The sequence below is a fragment of the Dromiciops gliroides genome, chromosome 4 (genome assembly GCF_019393635.1).
Source record: "Dromiciops gliroides isolate mDroGli1 chromosome 4, mDroGli1.pri, whole genome shotgun sequence".
Lineage (NCBI taxonomy): Eukaryota > Metazoa > Chordata > Mammalia > Microbiotheria > Microbiotheriidae > Dromiciops > Dromiciops gliroides.
Genome location: NC_057864.1, coordinates 367,463,887 through 367,483,533, shown reverse-complemented (window position 1 = coordinate 367,483,533; position 19,647 = coordinate 367,463,887). Strand labels below are relative to the sequence as shown.

Sequence of the window (19,647 nt, the reverse complement as noted above, 5' to 3'; positions counted from 1 at the left end):
CATCTGTCACCACAACCATAATCTTAACTGTCTTTGTGACCCAGAAAATGTTGGGGAAATGGTACAAAATAAGATAATATTTTACATTTACCTATTGGTTAATAGTAGCTAGTATAGGACTTTAAAGTTTGCAAAATCATTTGATCCTCACAACAACCCTGTGAGGTAGATACTATAATTATCCTCATTTTACAGATGGGGAAATTGAGAATGAGGGAAGTTCAAGGAATTGTCTAAGGTTTCACAGCTGATAAGGGACTGCTGTAGGATTATTTTTCTGGGTTCCCTTTTGTGCACTGTGACATTTTTCAGTAATTTATGATTGTCATCTTTGATTCTAATTTCATTCTCCATAAATACATCCTCAAATCTCTCTCATCTGTTGTTTTGTTCCTATTGCTGTCCTTCAGACTAGCATTACCTTTCAGTAGTAAATAGTTACAGGCTGGATTTCTTTGTCCAAAAATTGTGTAAATTATATACAAAAACATTAGATAATTTTTACATAATTTACACAAAAGAGAATATATACAAAAACATTAGATAATTTTTACATATTCTCTTTTCTTAGGTAGAGAAAATTATCTGCAATTTAAGACCAGCTTTAAAACTTAGACTGCGATTCATAACACATATCAGCAAAATGGAACCAGCTGCAGTACCTCCACAAACGATAAATAGTGGGTCCCCAGCACCTCAGCCTACTCAGGTGAAATTGGAGCATTAATTACTTTGGAAATGGCAAGAAAAACCCAGTTGGTCTGAACACCTTTCTGCTGCATGGCACCATACTAAAGAGGATAAAACAAATTCAGAATCAAATAAATTATTTTGATTCATGTGGTGGATCTACTGGACATCATTACCTTGTCTGGACATCTCAAGAGGAAGAATTATGCTGTCCAGAAGAGTTTCGGTGGCACTCTGGAACATAGATTTTATTTGTTAGGGTCTTCAAGTCTTCCTTTATTAGTTGCTTATTTTCAGTTAAATATTCAAACTTGGGTATGGGTACCCAACAGTAAAACAGTATATATCAAATGAGATATTTGTAAAGCACTTAGCACAAACACCTTTTCTGGTTAATTATATTTGGTAGGAAGGGTTTTTTACTTAATTTTTTAAAAAAGATCATTGTAAATTTCCATTTGCATATTCTATTTCCAATAAAGATAAATTGGCAATAATTTTATTGATATAATATATCGATAAGTGATTGGAAAGGCACCAAAGAAAAATCCAATAGGTTCATGGACACTGCAAAGAAAATCATGTTTCAAAGAGGAATAACCCATGCTTTTACACAACTGGATAATGGTGTGACTCTACTTAATTGAATTTTTATAATGTTGAAATGTTTATATTTGTATAATGAAAATTTTGTGGGATTTTCGTGCAGTTTAACTTTGACAAGCAAACAATGGAACCAGTACTTGTAAAAGAAATGTAAAATATTGTTTAATTAAAGAAATTTTATTAATATGATTTGTGATGTGTTTGTGTTTGGTATTTATGCTGTAGAATGTGACTTTTGTCCTCGAAAATCTGTCTTTACCCCCTAGCAGTGTTAAGGAATTTATTGATTAATGGTATTATCAGTTCATGATGTCTCTGTCCCCAATTTCAAAGATGAAAGCAAGTCTTACTTTTCAATGTTAAAATAAATTTGTTTTTATTAGTCAAACATTTTGGAAGAAAGAAATTTCAAAACAATGCATTTCCCCTACACAGACTTGCATTACTAGTGGAAGACTGGGAAGGCCTTTTTTTTTTCCCCAGGGCAATGGGGTTAAGTGACTTGCTCAGGGTCACACAGCTAGTATCAAGTGTCTGAGGCCAGATTTGAACTCAGGTACTCCTGACTCCAGGGCCAGTGCTCTATCCACTGCGCCACCTGGAAGGCCCCTGGAAGGCCTTTTTGAAATTATTCTTCCTTCCTTATAAAAAGAACTAAAAACTCATGAATAAGATTGCCTCATGTTTACCAGTTTTCACTATGTGTTTACGTTGTCAAACCAGCTAACAGCAAATTAATGAATTTGCTTCAACTTTACATTTTTCCCCAAGGTCTTTTCCATTGATTACAGTTAAAGGGCAAACAAAAATACTTTGATTTCACACTAAAGAAGGTATCAGAACTTTAATTATCTACCTATTAAAATCTGGCAAAAGGCTTTGGGGAAAGGGTAAGCTTAAGCACAATTTTTACATTTGCTCATTGTTAACCAGCTCTCTTCCCACCTCCCAGTTCCTTTTCAGAAACAGTCAATTGTCACTTTTTATCATTGCCCTCTCGAGCTACTCCAAAGCAGGACAAAGTTAATGCAACAGCTGTATTTACTGTCCGGTGTACTTCTTCTGGTGTCTTCCCAAGGGATGGATTGACTTCCATTATGTCTACTCCTGAGAGGAGCCCTATGACAACAGGTGGTAAAAATACATTTTGCAAGATGTCAAGATTTTAAATAATAAAAACAAAAGGATAGTTTGCCAAATTTCTACATACTACAACAATCTTTATAACAGCCAATATTCTTGAACGTATACACAAGATTTTTTTTAATATGCTGACAATTTTGAAGTGGAGAAATATATAAACCTTCTGTAAACTAACTTTGAACCACCATCACCACCCGAGGTTTTTGTCTTAAGTTTCCTTTTTTCTTAGATGTTGGGCATACCTGTTTTATAGACTTCTTCTGTAATGTAGAGACCTTCTCTGTAAGTGAGGCCTCCAGGGACAGGTGTGCCAGTAGCTGGTGTCAGAGTTGGATCCAACCCATCTACATCATAACTCAGATGAATTGGTCTTTTCTTCCTTCAGTGGAAGGGAAAAAAGCATTAAAAGATATTAACTTTTAGTAGAAGACTGTATCTCATTAATCCAGTAAAATTCAGTAGCTTTATCTGAAGTCAAGTGTCTTACCTTCCTATTAAGTAATTTAGTGTTTCTTCCATCACCTTGCCAATTCCAAGCTTATCCACTTCAGTCATTGAAAAAAATTTAATACCCAGCTCTTTAATGATGAGACTGTGAAAAAGAAAAGATTCAAGTGAGCTATAAGGCATATTACCGATGAAGATTTGCCCAGAAGCAATGATATTCAGTATATCAGAGATGTTAAAAAAAAAAAGGAGCCAGTCGTTCAGCAAGAATGAAGGATAAGCTACTGGCCAGTCTGTGTTCCACTGTTATTTCAGACAGTGAAGAGCAATATCCAACAGGTCAGGTGGAGTCCTGTTTTAAAATTTAATTTTAATTTAAATTAAATTTAAAATCTGATGGGATGGGAAGACTACACCACTAGAGGGAGCATATAAAACAAGATCACAAATCTAGCAAAGTATCCCCAAAGTGTTTGTAGTTTAAAGTTATTTTGCATAGAAAGATAGCTTGGGAGTACTTTTGTGTATCTGCCTAAATTAGATAGGACCGAAAAATAAGTACACTTACTGTTCACCAGGATCCACATCTCTCAACCCAATATATACAATGTCCTTGGCTGATAAGCAGGGTGTCACCCAAGAGAATCCTGGAATATCAGGGAACTAAAAATAATGATGCTTTATTTTTATTGTTCTTTCATAAACATGTTTACAGTTATAAACTAGACAAGATTACATTTAGAATGCAAAAAAATGCTTTAGAATATGTATATCAACTGGTCCTAAGCAATATTATGTGAACAATATTTCTAACTCTTTCATGGACTCTGGCTTTAGGAATTCTTTGGCACCAACTATTCTAAGTCCCCTGCCCTCATCAAAATGTGCATATCCCATCACTTCTTTCAGAGGCCTATTTTCCAATGTGACAAAATTCTCTCAACATCTTCTAACATACACTAATGTCTTAGTGCTATAGATGAAAAGTGTTGCCCTACTTGGGTGAATTTTTAAACTTGGGACTTTCTAGGCACAATCCTTTAACCAAAAGAGTGATTAATGGTGGCTTGTGGCAGCTATTTTGAAAAGCAATTGGGTCTTTTGATGGTCCTTGAAAGAAATTTTTAAGGAAGTCATCTATTCTGCATAGGCCCACCCTTGACAATCAATTGGTTTCATCCATGTTAATCAGATGTTTTGTAGATTTGGTCAAATACTTTGTTCCCAGTTTAGAAAACTTCACTTCTGGGCATCTGGTATCACTATATTTCTGTCAACATTAGAAAATACTCAGCCAGTAATAACCAACCTATTTTAATGAATTAAGACCAGCTTCTTTATGTAAAGAATTAATTATAGCATTAACATTAAATAATAGAAGTTTTAATTTGGCATTAGCAACAATATTAAATCCTCATCTAATTCCATATCATGTATAAGTTTTTTAATAAGGAATAATTCCTTCTAGGAATAACACTTTCCCAAGACTTACATTGGTCTTAAAACTACATTAATATAAATCTACATACATCTAATCCAAGTGTACCATCTGAGACAGATCTCATGGAATGGGCTGAGCATTTAGGAGGATGTATCTGAGCTTGTAAAAAGTCTCAACCACTTGGGTTAGACATTGGGAGCAGGGTACAGGAAGAGCATTTATTAGCATCTTTTATGTGCCAGGTACTATACTAAACACTCACCCTGAGTTTCATAATAGTGTGTCAGGTCAGTTTTGAACTCAGGTCCTCCTGACCCTAGGACCACCATTTATGCCACCTAACTGCTTCATTGTGAAAACCATAGTGGTTGAGAGTCCTTCTAAAAGCAAGATGTTAGAGGGGCAGTAGTTCTCCCATGTGTTCAAGTTTCTAAAAACTAATTCAGATGACAGAATTCCAACACATTTCTTTACCTTTCCCTTTAGTTCCTTCAAAAGGAAAGACACAGGCTGTCCGTGTAAGTTGCCAGTGGTAGTTGTTAGAGGAGTGTTGATATCACTATGCGCATCTACCCAAATGACGCAGAGATCAGGATGAACCTTGGCATGGCCAGAGATACTTCCAACTGCCAAACTTTGGAAACAGAAAAGTTGTGTAAACATAGAGATTACACCATCTTTAAACAGAGTATGACCTGTTTACTTTTTTAAAAACCCTGCTCAACTTTCCTTTGAACATCACAACAACTTGGGGTGGGGGGGAGAAGTGTTCAGTGGGTCATTCCAAAAAACAAGACATGTCAGAAAAACAGTTATAATTGTGTGGAGCTGAAGTTACTACACTGCGTGATGGCAGATGGTTTTTTAGGGGGTTGTTTTTGGTTTTTAATCCTGTCCAATATGGCAGCAGCTAAAATTCAGCAAAATTGCAGGAGGAGGGAAAATGAGTTTGTAAGAATATCAGTCATACAAATAAAATGTCTTGTGACAATCTTATTCTCAGGTTAATTCTTTATTGTCTAATCCCATCCTGCCCTGCTTAAATATTGCAGTCTCAAATGTGAATTATCTAAGGGTGAATCTTTCACTACCATCAGTGTTAAAAGCCATGAAAACCTAAATAACTTTTACTTGACTCACACTTGAGTTGTCCCTCTGACAAAAATCTGGCATTATCAATCTCTAATATCCATCCATCTCAGTTGTCCTGGGACATCTGCAGGGATGGAAGAAGCAGGAAATATCGGGCAAAGGTAAGGGATATGATTAAATACAGGAGACCCAAGTCCACTTCTCTCGTTGCAATTCAGTTATGATTCAGCAAAAGAGAAATGGGGTAAAAGTAGAAAGGGCACTGGAGGATGAAGACCTGGACTTGAATCCAAACTCTATTGTATGTTTTCTTCATGACCTTGGGAAAAACCCTTAACATCTCTGGACCTCAATATTCTCATCTGTAAAATGAGGAAGTTAGACCAGTCAGCTTCTACGTTACATCCCCCCAGTCTTGGGATCTACAGATGAATGTCTATAAAAGGAATTTAGAGCAGGATAAAGTTTTCAAATCAGATCTGAATCAGTATCTAGGGTCTGCTCAACTCTTTTTACTAATTACCCAATTGAAAATGGGCAATTCGGGGGCAGCTAGGTGGCACAATGGACCTGGATTCAGGAGGACCTGAGTTCAAATACGGCCTCAGGCACTTGACACTTACTAGCTGTGTGACCTTGGGCAAGTCACTTAACCCTCATTGCCCTGCAAAAAAAAAGAAAAAAAAAGAAAAAGAAAAAAAAGAAAATGGGCAATTCGTTCAATTTCTCTGGACTTTCCTTGTCAGTACAATTATCTGGTTCTAGTCTTAAAAGTTCCTTCCAATTTTAAATCCTATGGTCCTAAATTGACTATCACCTCTCCAATGGAGTTTAGAAATGCTAGCTTGGGTTTGGCTTTTTGCTTAAACATCTTGATTGCTTATTAATGTCATTGAGATGGTCTTTTAAATAATACAAATATTGCAAGATTTTAGGACAGTCCTTAGGTTCTGTGACAAACTGACGTTTATATAGTTTATATAGTTTTACAAAATACCTTTCCATAGGTTATCCCATTTTATTTTCACAAGGTATGGTATTATTGCAAATATCATTAATACTTGCAATATGTCATCCCCATTTTGCAGATGCAAGTATTGTCATCCCCACTTGGCAGAGGAGGAAACACTCAGAAAACTGCACTGACCTGTCCAAAGTCATGCAACTTACTGTTGTGGCAAAGCTAGGTTTCAAGCACTATGAGTAATGAAAACAGGGGAGAACGACAGCTAATATTGAAGTAGATAGTTTTCTGCTACCCCTGTTGGACATCTAAAGAGTAAAATAAAAGTCAGCCAGGTAATGTAGTAGATAGAGTTCTGGGCCCAGCTGGAGTCCTGGGAAGAAAACCTGAGCACAAAGCCAGCCTGAGATACTTCCTAGCCATGTGACCCTGGGCAAGTCATTGCCTCAATTTCCTTAATTGCGGAAGGGGGCTAATAATAGCACCTATGTCACCGGGCTGTTGTGAAGATCAAATGAGATCTTATTTATAAAGCACTTAGCACAGTGTCTGGCACACAGTTCAGTCATATCTGACTCTTTGTGACCCCATTTGGGGTTTTCTTGGCAGAGAAGTGGTATGCCATTTCCTTCTCCAACTCATTTTATACATGAGGAAACCGGGGCTAACAGTTACTTGTCTGGGGTTACACAGCTAAGAAGTGTCGGAGGCTGGATTTCAACTGCGAAAGATGAGTCTTCCTGATTCCAACCCCAGTGCTCTATCCATTGTGCCACCTAGCTTCCCTGGCACCTAGTAGGTACTATATAAATGTTTATCCCCATCTATGAGTAGTGATTTCTACTCATTAACTTTCCAGCTTTTCTTAGCACTATATTCACAGATCAAAAACACTTGATCTTGGAGCCAAAATATATGAGGTCAAGTCCTGGGTCCAACACCTAAGGGCTAGGAGACAATAAGCAAAAAAAACCCCTACTTCAACCCCTTACATTGCTTTCTCATCTGAAAAATGGGGAGTCAGGGGAGAGATTATACCAAAATGCCCTATTTCTTTTTTCTTTTTCTTCCTTTCTTCTTTCTTTCTTTCTTTCCTTTCTCTCTCTCTTGTGACTTGCAAATGACTTGCCCAGGGTCACACAGCTAGTAAGTTTCAAGTGTCTGAGGCCGGATTTGAACTCAGGTCCTCCTGAATCCAAGGCCAGTGCTTTATCCATTGTGCCACCTAGCTGCCCCCCCCCATTTTTTTTCAAAACACCCTATTTCACAGAGCTGTGAGGACAACAATTTGAAAACCTTGAGCTATCCACATGAGATCTGTTGTTTCTTAGTACAGTCAAAAGCATCTAAGTTTGTGGGATTCAGTGACAATTATAAAGTGATACCTGTGATCCCCGCCAAGTACTAAGCTGGTTCTCCCATCCTTTTTTACTGCTGTTACAGCTGCAGCCAATTGCTCATTAGCTTTTCCCACAGTCCTTGGATTCTTCACAATTTGAAAGGGGGTATCGTTGAGCACATCAACAAAGGCTAAGTCTCCATAATCTTTCACATTACATGCTGCAATGGAAACAAAAAAAGCAGATTACACTCCACAACCCTAGACCTAGGCTTCTTTTTATTTTTATTTTTATTTTTATTTTTATATGGGGCAATGAGGGTTAAGTGACTTGCCCAGGGTCACACAGCTAGTAAGTGTCAAGTGTCCGAGGCTGGATTTGAACTCAGGTCTTCCTGAATCCAGGACTGGTTCTTTATCCACTGTGCCACCCTAGCTGTCCCCAAACCATAGAATTTCTGATTTTCTAAATGAGTTCACAGCATGTGACTAAAATAAGACCACAACTCAAACAAGCCCAAGACTTGTTTCTTTGAGGGAGTCATTTGAAGCAAAAAAAAGTCACAGAGAGAAGGCTAGACTACCACCATTGGCTTGTCTGCACTGAAGCCCAAGCATGAGGATAGACTGGACTGTTCAATCTAGACTGTAGATTCTAGAGAATGGTACCATGAACTAAAAATCTGTTGCTTGTACCCTACCTTTGGGGGCATGATTGATGCAACTAGACTGTGGAATATTAACAATGAAGAATTGCTCAGGAGAAGTGCCAAAAAACCTAACCAGAAAAAAAATGGGCTAATCATGTAGTGAGAGTGAGGAATGGCTGTTTGGAATGCCAGCATGACTTCAGACAGGTCATATAAGTTCTTGTATAACCTCAGAGTTATAGGTTATAGGTTGGCCTATGAGACTACTAAGTGGTACACTGGATAGGGCACTGGGTTTGGAGTCAGGAAGACCTGAATTCAAATATGGTCAAAGACACTAGATGTGTGACCCTGGCAAGTCACTTCACTCTGCCTCAGTTTCTTCATTTGTAAAATGATCTGGAGAAGGAAATGGCAAACCACTCCAGTATCTCTGTCAAGAAAACCTTAAATGGGGTCATGAAAACTTGAACATGACTGAAACAACCCAACAACAACAAAAGGAGGAATTATATAAAGAGGACACCAGATAATGCCCTGACCCTTGCTAGTTTTTTTTTTTTTTTGTAAAGCAATTGGGGTTAAGTAACTTGCCCAGGGTCACACAGCTAGTAAGTGTTGTGTCTGAGGCTGGATTTGAACTCAGGTCCTCCTGAATCCAGGGCCAGTGCTTTATTCACTATGCCACCTAGCTGCCCCCTCATTGCTAGTCTTTTTATCTCAACTTATGTGAAGCTTAGGCAAATGGTTTTCAGGAATTCATTTCCCGATCATGGAGGATTCATCCATTCACCAAGTGCTTAATAAATACTTGTCTCCTATCCAGTTCATACTTCTTTTTCAAGTTGTACAGTCTCTAAAACTCTATATCCTGGGGCAGCTAGATGGCACAGTGGATAAAGCACCGGCCCTGGAGTCAGGAGTACCTGAGTTCAAATTTGGCCTCAGACACTTGACACTTACTAGCTGTGTGACCCTGGGCAAGTCACTTAACCCCAATTGCCCCGCAAAAAACAAACAAACCAAATCTCTATATCCTTATATTAGAAGGGAGAAAATGTCAGATCGACCCTGAGTCACCATGCATTGACATGAACTTGGTCCCCTCTTTACAGAGGAGAATAAATCAAAATGATCTCAGTGTAGTGATGGAAGTTACCTTGTTCTTCAAGTCTTTCAAGTAGGCCAGCCTTTCTTAGTGCTCCAGGGCCTTCCTCTACTCCTCCTCGTGGCTTGAGAAAAAGAAACAAATACTGTATTCAGATACCAATCATTTTTATATCTCAGTCTGAAAAGAAATGGATTATCACCTGTTGCATTTGATATATTTTGAATACTTGAAATGGAAAAGGCCACATAGGATTCTGGTTACTATTGCTTGTACATAGAAGTTTGTGTGTTGCCTTCCTCAATTAGATTATGAGCTCCTTGAGGCTAGGGCTGTTTTTGCCTTTATTTGTATCTCCAGTACTTAGAGTACACAGAGTACGATCTTCCCTTCAAAAGTACATGTTGACTTGACTTGATTTACCCAACCAGGTAACTAAGGCAGTACATTTTTTTCTCTACTGCTCAAGTTTTCGCTCGACACTCACTAATAATGAGAATATGACCACAACTGGCATTTGTATATTTACATAGGAAGAAAAAAATCCTGAATATTTAATGTGGATACATAAATATAACTCAGCAGATAATTAACTGAAGCTAAAATAGGTGTAACTGGGGGTGGGGGGGTTGGAATGGCATTTTGAACAGCATGCTAAGGTGTTTTCTGTAGGAATCCCTTCAAGTAAAAGGGAGCCAAGAAGGGTAACAGACCAATGTGTTTGATCATAAGCACACTGGGTTACTTATCTAAATATTCCTTTGTGTCTTGAGGCAGTAACAAATGGAACCAAAAAGCAAACCTACTTTGTCCACAAGGGGGCCTTCTTTTCCTGGCCTGGGATGCGTTTCTCGGACCCATGAGATCCCATCAGAACCCATAAGTTTCAACGTTCCACACTTATGTGATAGAATTCCAAAAGAGTTCTAGTTTCTTATTCTTATTCCTCAAAACTCATGGAAGGTACTGCTACCAGATCTCTTTCTAGATCTGGGGTCCTCAAACCTTTTCCCAGGGACCCTTTTGTTGGTCTGATAAAGCCTTTGATCTCCTCTGAAGTTTTGCCCTTCAGGAAAATGGACTCCACCCTTAGTTTCTCCCAGATTCTGGAGGAGGAGCCTTTTGTCCTCTGATGTTTTAAAATGCATGAGATAAAACACAGAGGATTACAAAGGATCCAATTGGATTGAAATGCAGTTGTCCAAATATTTTTTAAAGCAAGTTCAAGGACCCTGTTTAAGAAGCTAAGAAGGGGCAGCTAGGTGGCGCAGTGGATAGAGCACCGGCCCTGGAGTCAGGAGTACCTGAGTTCAAATCCGGCCTCAGACACTTAACACTTACTAGCTGTGTGACCCTGGGCAAGTCACTTAACCCCAATTACCTCACTAAAAAAAAAAAAAAAAAAAAAGCTAAGAAACCCTATTTTAATCTTGTTTTTCCAAAAACACACCTTTTAGACCTCTGAGGCTGTGCCGCTGAGCAGTCTGTGGTAATAGCTTTGCTCATATAAAACCGTCTTTGATTATAGTGATCAATATCCAACCATCATTTATTAAGCATCTCTTATATGCCAAGCACTGTCTTATGCATAGAAAGACAGAGGCTAAAATTGTCCCTGCCCTCAAAGAGTTTAGTTATGAAACGAGCAGAAAATAGAGTCAATTGACAGGCCAGCCCTCCTCTGTGGTAATCTAGATTCAGCCTTAATGAATCATTTCAACAGGAAAACTCATTCCCAAAACAAACCAGACTAGTTCAAATTGCAGGTGGCAAACTATAGGTCATAAATCCAGTCGTCCTGCCCCCCCACACACACCCCTTCTTCCCAACTCCCGCATCTCATTTTTTTTCTGTTTACTTTTTTTCTCCAGTAGAATATATAGATCTTGAACGCAGAGACTGTTTCATGTTTGTCTTGGTAAGTACTCAGCCCAGTGTCTTACATATAATAGATAGCAAATTGAATCAAATAATTTATTCTGCCCCTTTTTCTCCTTCCTACTGCTCACTTCTTCCCTCCTATCTAATGTCAATCTTTACTCTTTTCTCCCTTAGCCAATGACTAATTGTGAAAGGAGCAGAAAAGCAATTCAAATAGACTTTTTTTTCCTCTTCTCCCACTATATCACATAAATAAAGACTGAAAGTAAATATAAAGAGAGAGGGGAGGAAGAAGAGGAAGGAAGCTGGTGGCAGTGGCAGAAAAAGTAGCTATTTTCCTTTAAATTATTGTGGTCACTGTGTAATTTATTCTTTAGATTTTGTTTCCTTTCCCTTGCATCAGTGGATACACATCTTCCCAAGCTTCTCTGAATTTTTTTTATACTCGTCATTTCTTAGGGAACTTATTTCATTCAAATACTACAGGAACTGAGTTATTTGCCCAGGGTCACACAGCTAGTAAATGTCTGAAGCCAACATTTGAACTCAGGAAAATCAGTCTTCCTGATTTAAGGCCTGGTCCTCTATCCACTGTGCCACCTAGCTGTCCAGACTGAAAAAATACCATGGCGACATTTTCCATCCCATGCCCTTCCTTGGCTCTGGGAAAATCAGAGCTGTTAGGTGAAACAATGTTACAAGGGCATTGAATTCTTGAAGGATAGTGTTACAGATGGGCAACTGGTCCAATGTTTATTTTTTTAATTTTATAGGAAGGTTTATTTATAACATGTTAGCAGGGTTATAAAACAGCATGGTTTAGGGCAACATTTTGTGGGGCATACTTTTTTTTTTTGTGAGACAATTGGGGTTAAGTGACTTGCCCAGGGTCACACAGCTAGTAAGTGTTAAGTGTCAGTGTCAGAGGCTGGATTTGAACTCTATCCCCTGCACCACCTAGCTGCCCCGGGGCATGCTTTTCAATGAAAGAAAAGGAACTTTAAAAACAATGCCACATATATTCATAAAGCACATACTATCAGCAAGGCCCCATTTTTGGTGCTTGGATCCCTGGGAGCTAGAGATGCAAAAACAGACTCTAACCTTGAGAAACTCATGCTGCCATGAGTCCAAAACATGTACAAAGGTAAGTAAACTTCAAGTAATTCAAGGACAAGGAGAGAATGAACAATGGGACGAATTTCAAGGGAGTAGATTCTGGTAGGGTTTCTTGGAGTTGATGACATCTGAACCATGCTTTGAAGAAAGGCAGCTGGATGTGAACTTGTTCTTTCTGAGTTTCAAAAGCAGAAATCCCAAAGCTTAAAAGGTGACTCTAAACTTTTTCTTTTTTAAACAGCAAAACCACCCCCTATCCTTTCCTTGACCAGAGATGAGCAATATTCTTAGAACTGAGTTTATGTTCACTTCAAAAAATTGTGGACACCCACTATCGGTTGATTAATCAAATGTCTACTCCTGCTTGCTCCCTCGTGAAAAAGCTACTGCTTTGTTCACAACAGTGTATCTTTCTCCCTCTCTTCCCCACGCCCCCAAACCCTACCCTGTTATTGGGTAGAATTCAAACAGGCAAGTTAATCAATAGCTGTTTACTTGTTGGCTAATGGTGTGGAGGTGAGTGAGGCCAATCTTAGAGCTGACAATGGCTCCCTTGGTCGTCCTATTCTGTCCCTGAGCATCACGCTGCCAAATCAGAACTAAATGCTTAAACTTTCTTCTCCCATCACGCTCATTGCTGGATAACGATAACATTTAATGGGAAGGAAACTGTTAACATTGCTCCCATAGCTGATGTGTACACAGCAGGGGAATGATCTCATACAATAACACGCAGGTTTGAGACACAGAAGACAAACTCATGGTAGGAACCACGCTAGAAATAGCAATCATTCATTTTTATCCTGACAATCAGTATTAAGACAAGCTCCTGCAAAACCAGGTTGGCTGGCCCCGATTGCTATCCTAACTTATTTCATCTAAACCCATTCTTGCTTTCTTTTGCTTTGATGCTAATGTTCACAAAATAGCATGTAGTGCTGGTCTTATATAATATGAGGTTATTTGATTCAAATGTGGTGAGATAGAGAGAACTGGATTTGAAATAAAAAAAAAAACAGTTCAAATCACTCCTCTTTCTATGTATGTAAATCTGTGGGCAAGTTATTTCATTCTACCAGTGCCTCAGCTTCTTTAACCATAAAATGGGGGAAGGGACAGAATAGATAATCTTTAAAGTGACATCTAACTCTAAATTCTATGAAACAATTTCCCCTCTCCCTGATAAATTGTAAATACCTCCCTCACATTCTATAGTGAGACCTTAGTTCAGAAATACCATAAGGAGTTAATCGCCAGCATAGATAACATTTATATAGCACCTTAAAAGTTTACAAACACTCGTTTGGGACCCGACCCTGCCTCCAAAAAACCCAACTCTTGTGATATAAAAATACAGGTATTATTGTCCTCTCATTGAAGACAGAGGAAACTGAAGCTCAGAGATGTTAAGTGAACAGGCTTGTAAGCATAAGAAGAATTCAAATCCAAGCTTGCCTGACTTGGAGCCTGAGAAACCTCTAGATTGTCAGAGCAGAGAGGACTCAAGCAGCACATCAACAATTTGAATCAGTGTTTCTTTGGATCCTGTCACTCTCTGAACATACAAGAATAAGAGCAACTGACCTTCATGCCAATTTAAGGCTTTGAAGGGGGCAGCTAGGTGTAAAGTGGATAAAACACTAGATAAAGCACTGGCCCTGGAGTCAGGAGGACCTGAGTTCAAATCTCACCTCAGATACTTACTAGCTGTGTGACCCTGGGCAAGTCACTTAACCCCAATTGCCTTAAATATCCAGGGCCATCTCCAGTCTTCCTGATCTATATCTTGCCACTGGACCCAGATGGCTCTGGAGGAGACAGTAAGGTTGGTGATTTTGCACAGCCCTCTCTCACTTAAATCCAAGTTAGCGCAAGTCACCTCCCGATGTTAGGGTCCTCTTCTAGAACAACAAGGCTTTTAAGGCACTTTATATACATGTATTTCAAGATCCACAAAAGATCCATTAATCTTTCTTTTCTCAGGTCCTCCTTTATTTAAGATAAAATCACCTCTTGATACCCTGATTGCTTAGCACTGATGCCAAGAAGTACAGGCTTAGGATGGAGAGGGACAGGGCAAGTGATCAGAAACTGAAGCTGGACAGGGATAGGAAGGACAAATTCCAGGGATGCTATAACCACTCCCAGGAATTAGGGTTGGGGGAAAACATGCAGAACTTGCTTGAATGCACCCAGAGAAGCATTTAAACTATGAAGACATTATAAGCGGTCCATTTTCTTATTCTATTCTATGTAAAAACAGATTATAAATGGGGTGGAATAGAGTATAACTGGAAAACATTTCTATATGCAAACAAGTCAATATTCAAATATACATTTAAAAGTGCTGCAAAAATGACAACTTAGGTAAGAGTAGGACAACTGATTCTCTCTTTAAATTGTTATCCTTTTACTTAACAATCTGCTTTTTCAGCAAAGAAAACTATTCACTTGTCAACTGCAAAGTTCTATATCTATATACAGTTGCACACTTCTCTCCACAGAACTAGATCACATTAACTCAAATAAGTTAATATTTCTTCATGAAATATGACCAGATACTGTTACCTCAACTTCTTTCCTTCCTGATAATTTGTCCTGACACCTATTACTACTTTGCTTGTTCCCACTCCTTTCCTTAATTTCCTTTCATCTCTCACTCATTAGAATCAATCTACATGGTTTAGACTTCTAATTTGACAAGAATCGCATTTACTTGCCCGGGTTTGCAGCATGTGGGGTTTTTTCCATTTCTTTTTTTTTTCTTTTTCAAATTTCAAAGATAATCAATCCCATTTACATGTTTATAGGTCTTTTCCCTCTTGGATCCATTTGTATTAGGGTTTATTTCCGGCCCTCCCCTCCCCCCCAAACCAATTTGCTAATATCTTCAGTAGATCAATCTACTTTTGCTGAGGGGGGGCCCAGCCCCCAGAGCATAGAAGAAAAATCTTCACGGCCCATCAACTATATGGCCCATCAACTATACATTAGTATTAGGGTTAATCTGCATGAGCAGATCTAAGAATTAATCAAATTGCTGTGAATTATTTGATTGGAAAGTTGGCACTATGGTAGATTTATGACAGTATGTTGATCCACAGGAGCCAAAGTTGGCTTATTTAGTTCTTTCATTTCCAGCTTTCATATAAACCATTCCATTACACAAGCTATCAGAATTATGTTTTGTGTTTTCATTGGAACAGCCTATTTTTGGTACTTTCCCCAGTATTGGTACAGTGGAAGGAAAGCTGAATGTAGAGTCAGAGGACCTGGGTTTGAATCCCGAACCTGCTATGGCCAAGAGCAAATATTTCTACCCCCACCCAAACCTCAGTTACTTTATCTTTAAAATGAAGAAACTAAGAGGCTGCTAAGATTCCCTACAGTTCTAAATATATGATCAAGAAACCCTCCCGGTTCAGCAAAATATCCCCTTTTTCTATTTTGTAAATGGAAAAGATTGCCCATCCAGATACCCTTTAGCAGGACTTATTCCTTTCTGCACTTTTGAGGCTTGGCCTTGAAAAATACAAGTTATAATTGAAAATTCAAAACTAAAAAAAAAAAGTCCGATTTTTTCCCAATCAATCTGGGAGAAAGGAACTGAAGGACCCCCCCCCCCAAATAAAGAAATATCCTTTTAAAAAAATTGTTATTGAGGGGGCAGCTAGGCGGCACAGTGGATGAAGGACCAGCCCTGGATTCAGGAGGACCTGAGTTCAAATTCGACATCAGGCACTTGACACTAGCTGTGTGACCCTGGATGAGTCACTTAACCCTCATTGCCCAGCCCCCCCCCAAAATTGTTATTGATCCGTTTTAGTTTTATATTACCTTCATTTCGGAATGTTTCTCTTCCCCTTCCCTCTCCCCTGAAAGCCATTACTTACATTAAAAAAAAAAACTTTTTGTTTAAATAAGGAAGAAAGAAAAGATGAGGGAAGGGGAGAGAGGGGAAGGGAAGGAAGAATAGAGGAAAAAGCAGGTCAGTAAAACTAATCAACACATCAAGCAAGTTGAAGAGTAAATACAATATTCCACACCCAAGACCCCCTCTTTCCCCCTACCTCTGCAAAACTTGGAGACAAGGAAGTGTATAATTTCTTCTCTTCCCAGGCAAAAATAATTTTTAAGAGAAAGCATCACATGAAAACTTCTCGATTATTTGCTCTTTGTTCATTAGTGACCTAATGTCTTAGTGAACTGCAGGTTCAATTAAGGGAAAGGTTAAAGAGGGGAGATTTATGATCTAATATCCAATTTTAAATCTCACAGCTGACTGTATAACATTATCCAAAGTGAACTGAGATAGTGTTTTCAGAAATTAGTATGTTCTTGTTACCTTGTTGATACATTACAAAGTGGGAGGCACTGAAGTTCGGCCAAGGTGGGTGGGGATGGGGGTGGTGGGGTGGGAAGCTTCTACATGATTTAATTATTCCATTTAAGGTGTCTTGTCCTATTAGATGCTTAAATAATAAATGGATATACACTACATCACAAGCCTTAAAGTACAAGATGTAAATTATTATTATTCAAATGAAACGGAAAGGAAATTAAGTCATTTAACCTTCCTGTGCCTCAGTTCTCTCATCTATAAAATGAGAAAGTTGGACCCCATAACTCTCAAAATACCTTCCAGTTCTACATCTGATTTAATTATTTAATGGGATTAGAATAGAATTCCAAGTGACCAACCTGGAATATTATGTAACCATTGTTTTCTGAAAAGGAATTCTATAATTTGGTAAAAGATTCCATCTACATGACAAGTGGTCTAACAGTTAATAATTAAAGTTCAATGTCAAAGCTGAATCATTTAAATTTGAAAAAAAAGACAACACTGTATGAAGCAATCACTTTAAAATGATTCAGATTAAGAGTCTGAATGATGACTTAATTTATAAGTTTTTCTAGGCAGAGTTTAAGTGACAACATTTTCTTGAACTTAAAAATCCACTTTCGTATGGAGAATTAATGTACTAAGATTTCATTCCAGCTGAGATGAAATGACTTATTTTCAATTTTTAAAATACCTGACGACTAAAAAAGCAAGAGAACTATCCAAATACAATTAACTTTGGCAAAGATCAGAAGCAGCTGAATAAGTTGGGCTGTGACCCAACTCCAACAATGTTCCACAGAATTATGTGACTTTTGGATAAGAACTCTCCCGGACCACATAAGCCCTAGAACATTAAAAATGCCAGGCATGAACTTTAAAGGTTAAAAAAGCCTTCAACAAACTCCATACTATACCTATAAAACTTTAAAAGAATGAGAAGGAGAAAATTGGTCTATTTATTCACCTGTCCTTTTGAGAAAGGAGCTCCGATGATCCCAACTGACTTTGGTTTGGAACTCATGCTGTCCAGGTCCTCCTCTTGTCTGCACTCCAAAAGGAAAGACAGGTAGTTCTCTTCCCAGCGTCAATTGCAGCTGTGAGTGACATAGGGCACTTCAGGCTCCATTTATAATAGGGTTGAGGCTGTTTACCTTTATGTTGATGAGATAGAAATTCTCTCCGCCTCCTGAACAGAAGGATTTCACATGTGTCAACAAAATTCCCCAATCCCAGCTAGTTGTCCTTGAGTTCACCATAGATTGGAATGAGCATAACTGCAGGAATCTAACCAATTCAAACCATCCTAATGATTTTTTTTTTTTTTGCCCAGCAAAATGGTTAGGTATGCTCTCCCACATAGATCACTCCGCTCGTATATGTTCAGCACTAAAGAACTGATGAATCAATTAAAAAAACAAAACATCTAGTAAGTACCTACTTGATCCTTATTAAGTACTCACTTGAGATACTCAAAATACAAAGACAAGTACAAAACAAATCATGGTCTTCAAAGTTGCATTCTGCTCTGTCTCCGGTTACATCTCTAATATACAGTAAATTGTGATGGGGGAAATGTTCTAGATTTTGAGGATGAAGAGATTAATTTTAGGTGGTGGGATGAGCCTAGAAGGAAAAGAAGGATTCTAAAAAGGAAATGTGGATCCATCAATCAACAATTATTAAAGTCCCTACTACTAAGTGGCCGGCACTATGTTAGGTACTGGGCATATGAGTACAAAGAATGAAATAATCCCTATTCACAATGGATTTACATTCTAATAGGGGAGACAGCATATTAAAATGTGTAAAAAGTAGTTAAATGCTATGCATTTTGGAAGAAAGGGCTCTAGCAATTTGGAAAAGATAAAGAAAGTGCATTCCAAGCATGGGCGTGTGCCTCAAGGGGGAAGGGGGCGGGGTGGGGAAGTACTCTGATTAAGTCTGGATTCAGAGAAGGAGATGAGATTGCAAGTTGAATTTTAGAGACAATAGCCCACTTTCTACATGATAAAATGGACCTGTAAGAAGGGGAGTGATGTGAAATAAGGCTGCAAAGGAAGTTGGAGGTGGGTTATGAAAGGCCTTAAAAATCAGACTAAGAACTTTTTATTACGTAAGATAGGCACCAGGGAGCAATTTAAAGTTTATGAATGAGAGAGTGACATTGTTAGAGTAGGGATTAAGGAAGATTATTTTTTTAGCTGTGTGAAAAGTCTATTGGAAAAACAGGAGGGAAGGAGACCCAGAGGGTGATGGCTGGCTGAAGAAGGGATGATGGACATAGACATGGAAAATAAGTCTACTACAAAAGAAACATTCCACAATTTAGAAGGGGGCTGGGATTTAAACAGTTCGAATGCATATGAATGAGCAGGGAGAGGATGAATTTGCCCCTAGTACACAAACTGCATCCATCGTTTCTAGCCACTCATCTGTACAAGATTACAAAAGGAATGTTGAAGGGGGCTGCTAGGTGGCGCAGTGGATAGAGCACTGGCTCTAGATTTAGGAGGACCTGAGTTCAAATCCAATCTTAGACATTTGATATTACTAGCTGTGTGACCCTGGGCAAGTCACTTAGCTCTTGTTGCCCCTTGAGGGGGGGCTTGAGGGGTGGGGGTGGGGATGGGGTGAAGAAGGAATGTTGAAGGGCGACAGATTGAATTGGGACTGATTACCAAAAGTAAAGGTAGAATGAGTAAAATGACAGCTAGATTTCTCCAATATTATATCAGGAGGTGACAAATCTCTATAGCTCAGAGGCATCCAGGCAGTAAAAGACAAGAGGTTTCTATCAATCATAGACAGGGTTGTCATCC

The 19,647-nt window shown here is 38.6% G+C and overlaps 2 protein-coding genes across 3 annotated transcripts in view; one reads left to right on the top strand and one right to left on the bottom strand.

Moving 5' to 3' along the window:
- Nucleotides 1-1,485, top strand: part of MED23 (mediator complex subunit 23) — a 58,519-nt gene extending 57,034 nt beyond the window's left edge. For both annotated transcript variants that reach the window (XM_044004272.1, XM_044004270.1), the window contains one exon: nucleotides 572-1,485. In XM_044004272.1, the coding sequence (XP_043860207.1) occupies nucleotides 572-727 (156 nt within the window). In that variant the 3' untranslated portion in view covers nucleotides 728-1,485. The remainder of the gene's footprint in view (nucleotides 1-571) is intronic.
- Nucleotides 1,486-1,646: 161 nt separating this feature from the next.
- On the bottom strand, nucleotides 1,647-17,949 carry ARG1 (arginase 1). The gene is made up of 8 exons (XM_044004273.1): nucleotides 17,793-17,949; nucleotides 9,532-9,604; nucleotides 7,769-7,943; nucleotides 4,802-4,961; nucleotides 3,455-3,549; nucleotides 2,927-3,031; nucleotides 2,682-2,818; nucleotides 1,647-2,415 (listed from the first exon to the last, which is right to left on the bottom strand). The coding sequence occupies exons 1-8, from the start codon at nucleotides 17,847-17,849 to the stop codon at nucleotides 2,273-2,275; spliced, it is 945 nt and encodes a 314-aa protein (XP_043860208.1). The 5' UTR covers nucleotides 17,850-17,949; the 3' UTR covers nucleotides 1,647-2,272.
- Between the last annotated feature and the right edge of the window lie 1,698 nt (nucleotides 17,950-19,647).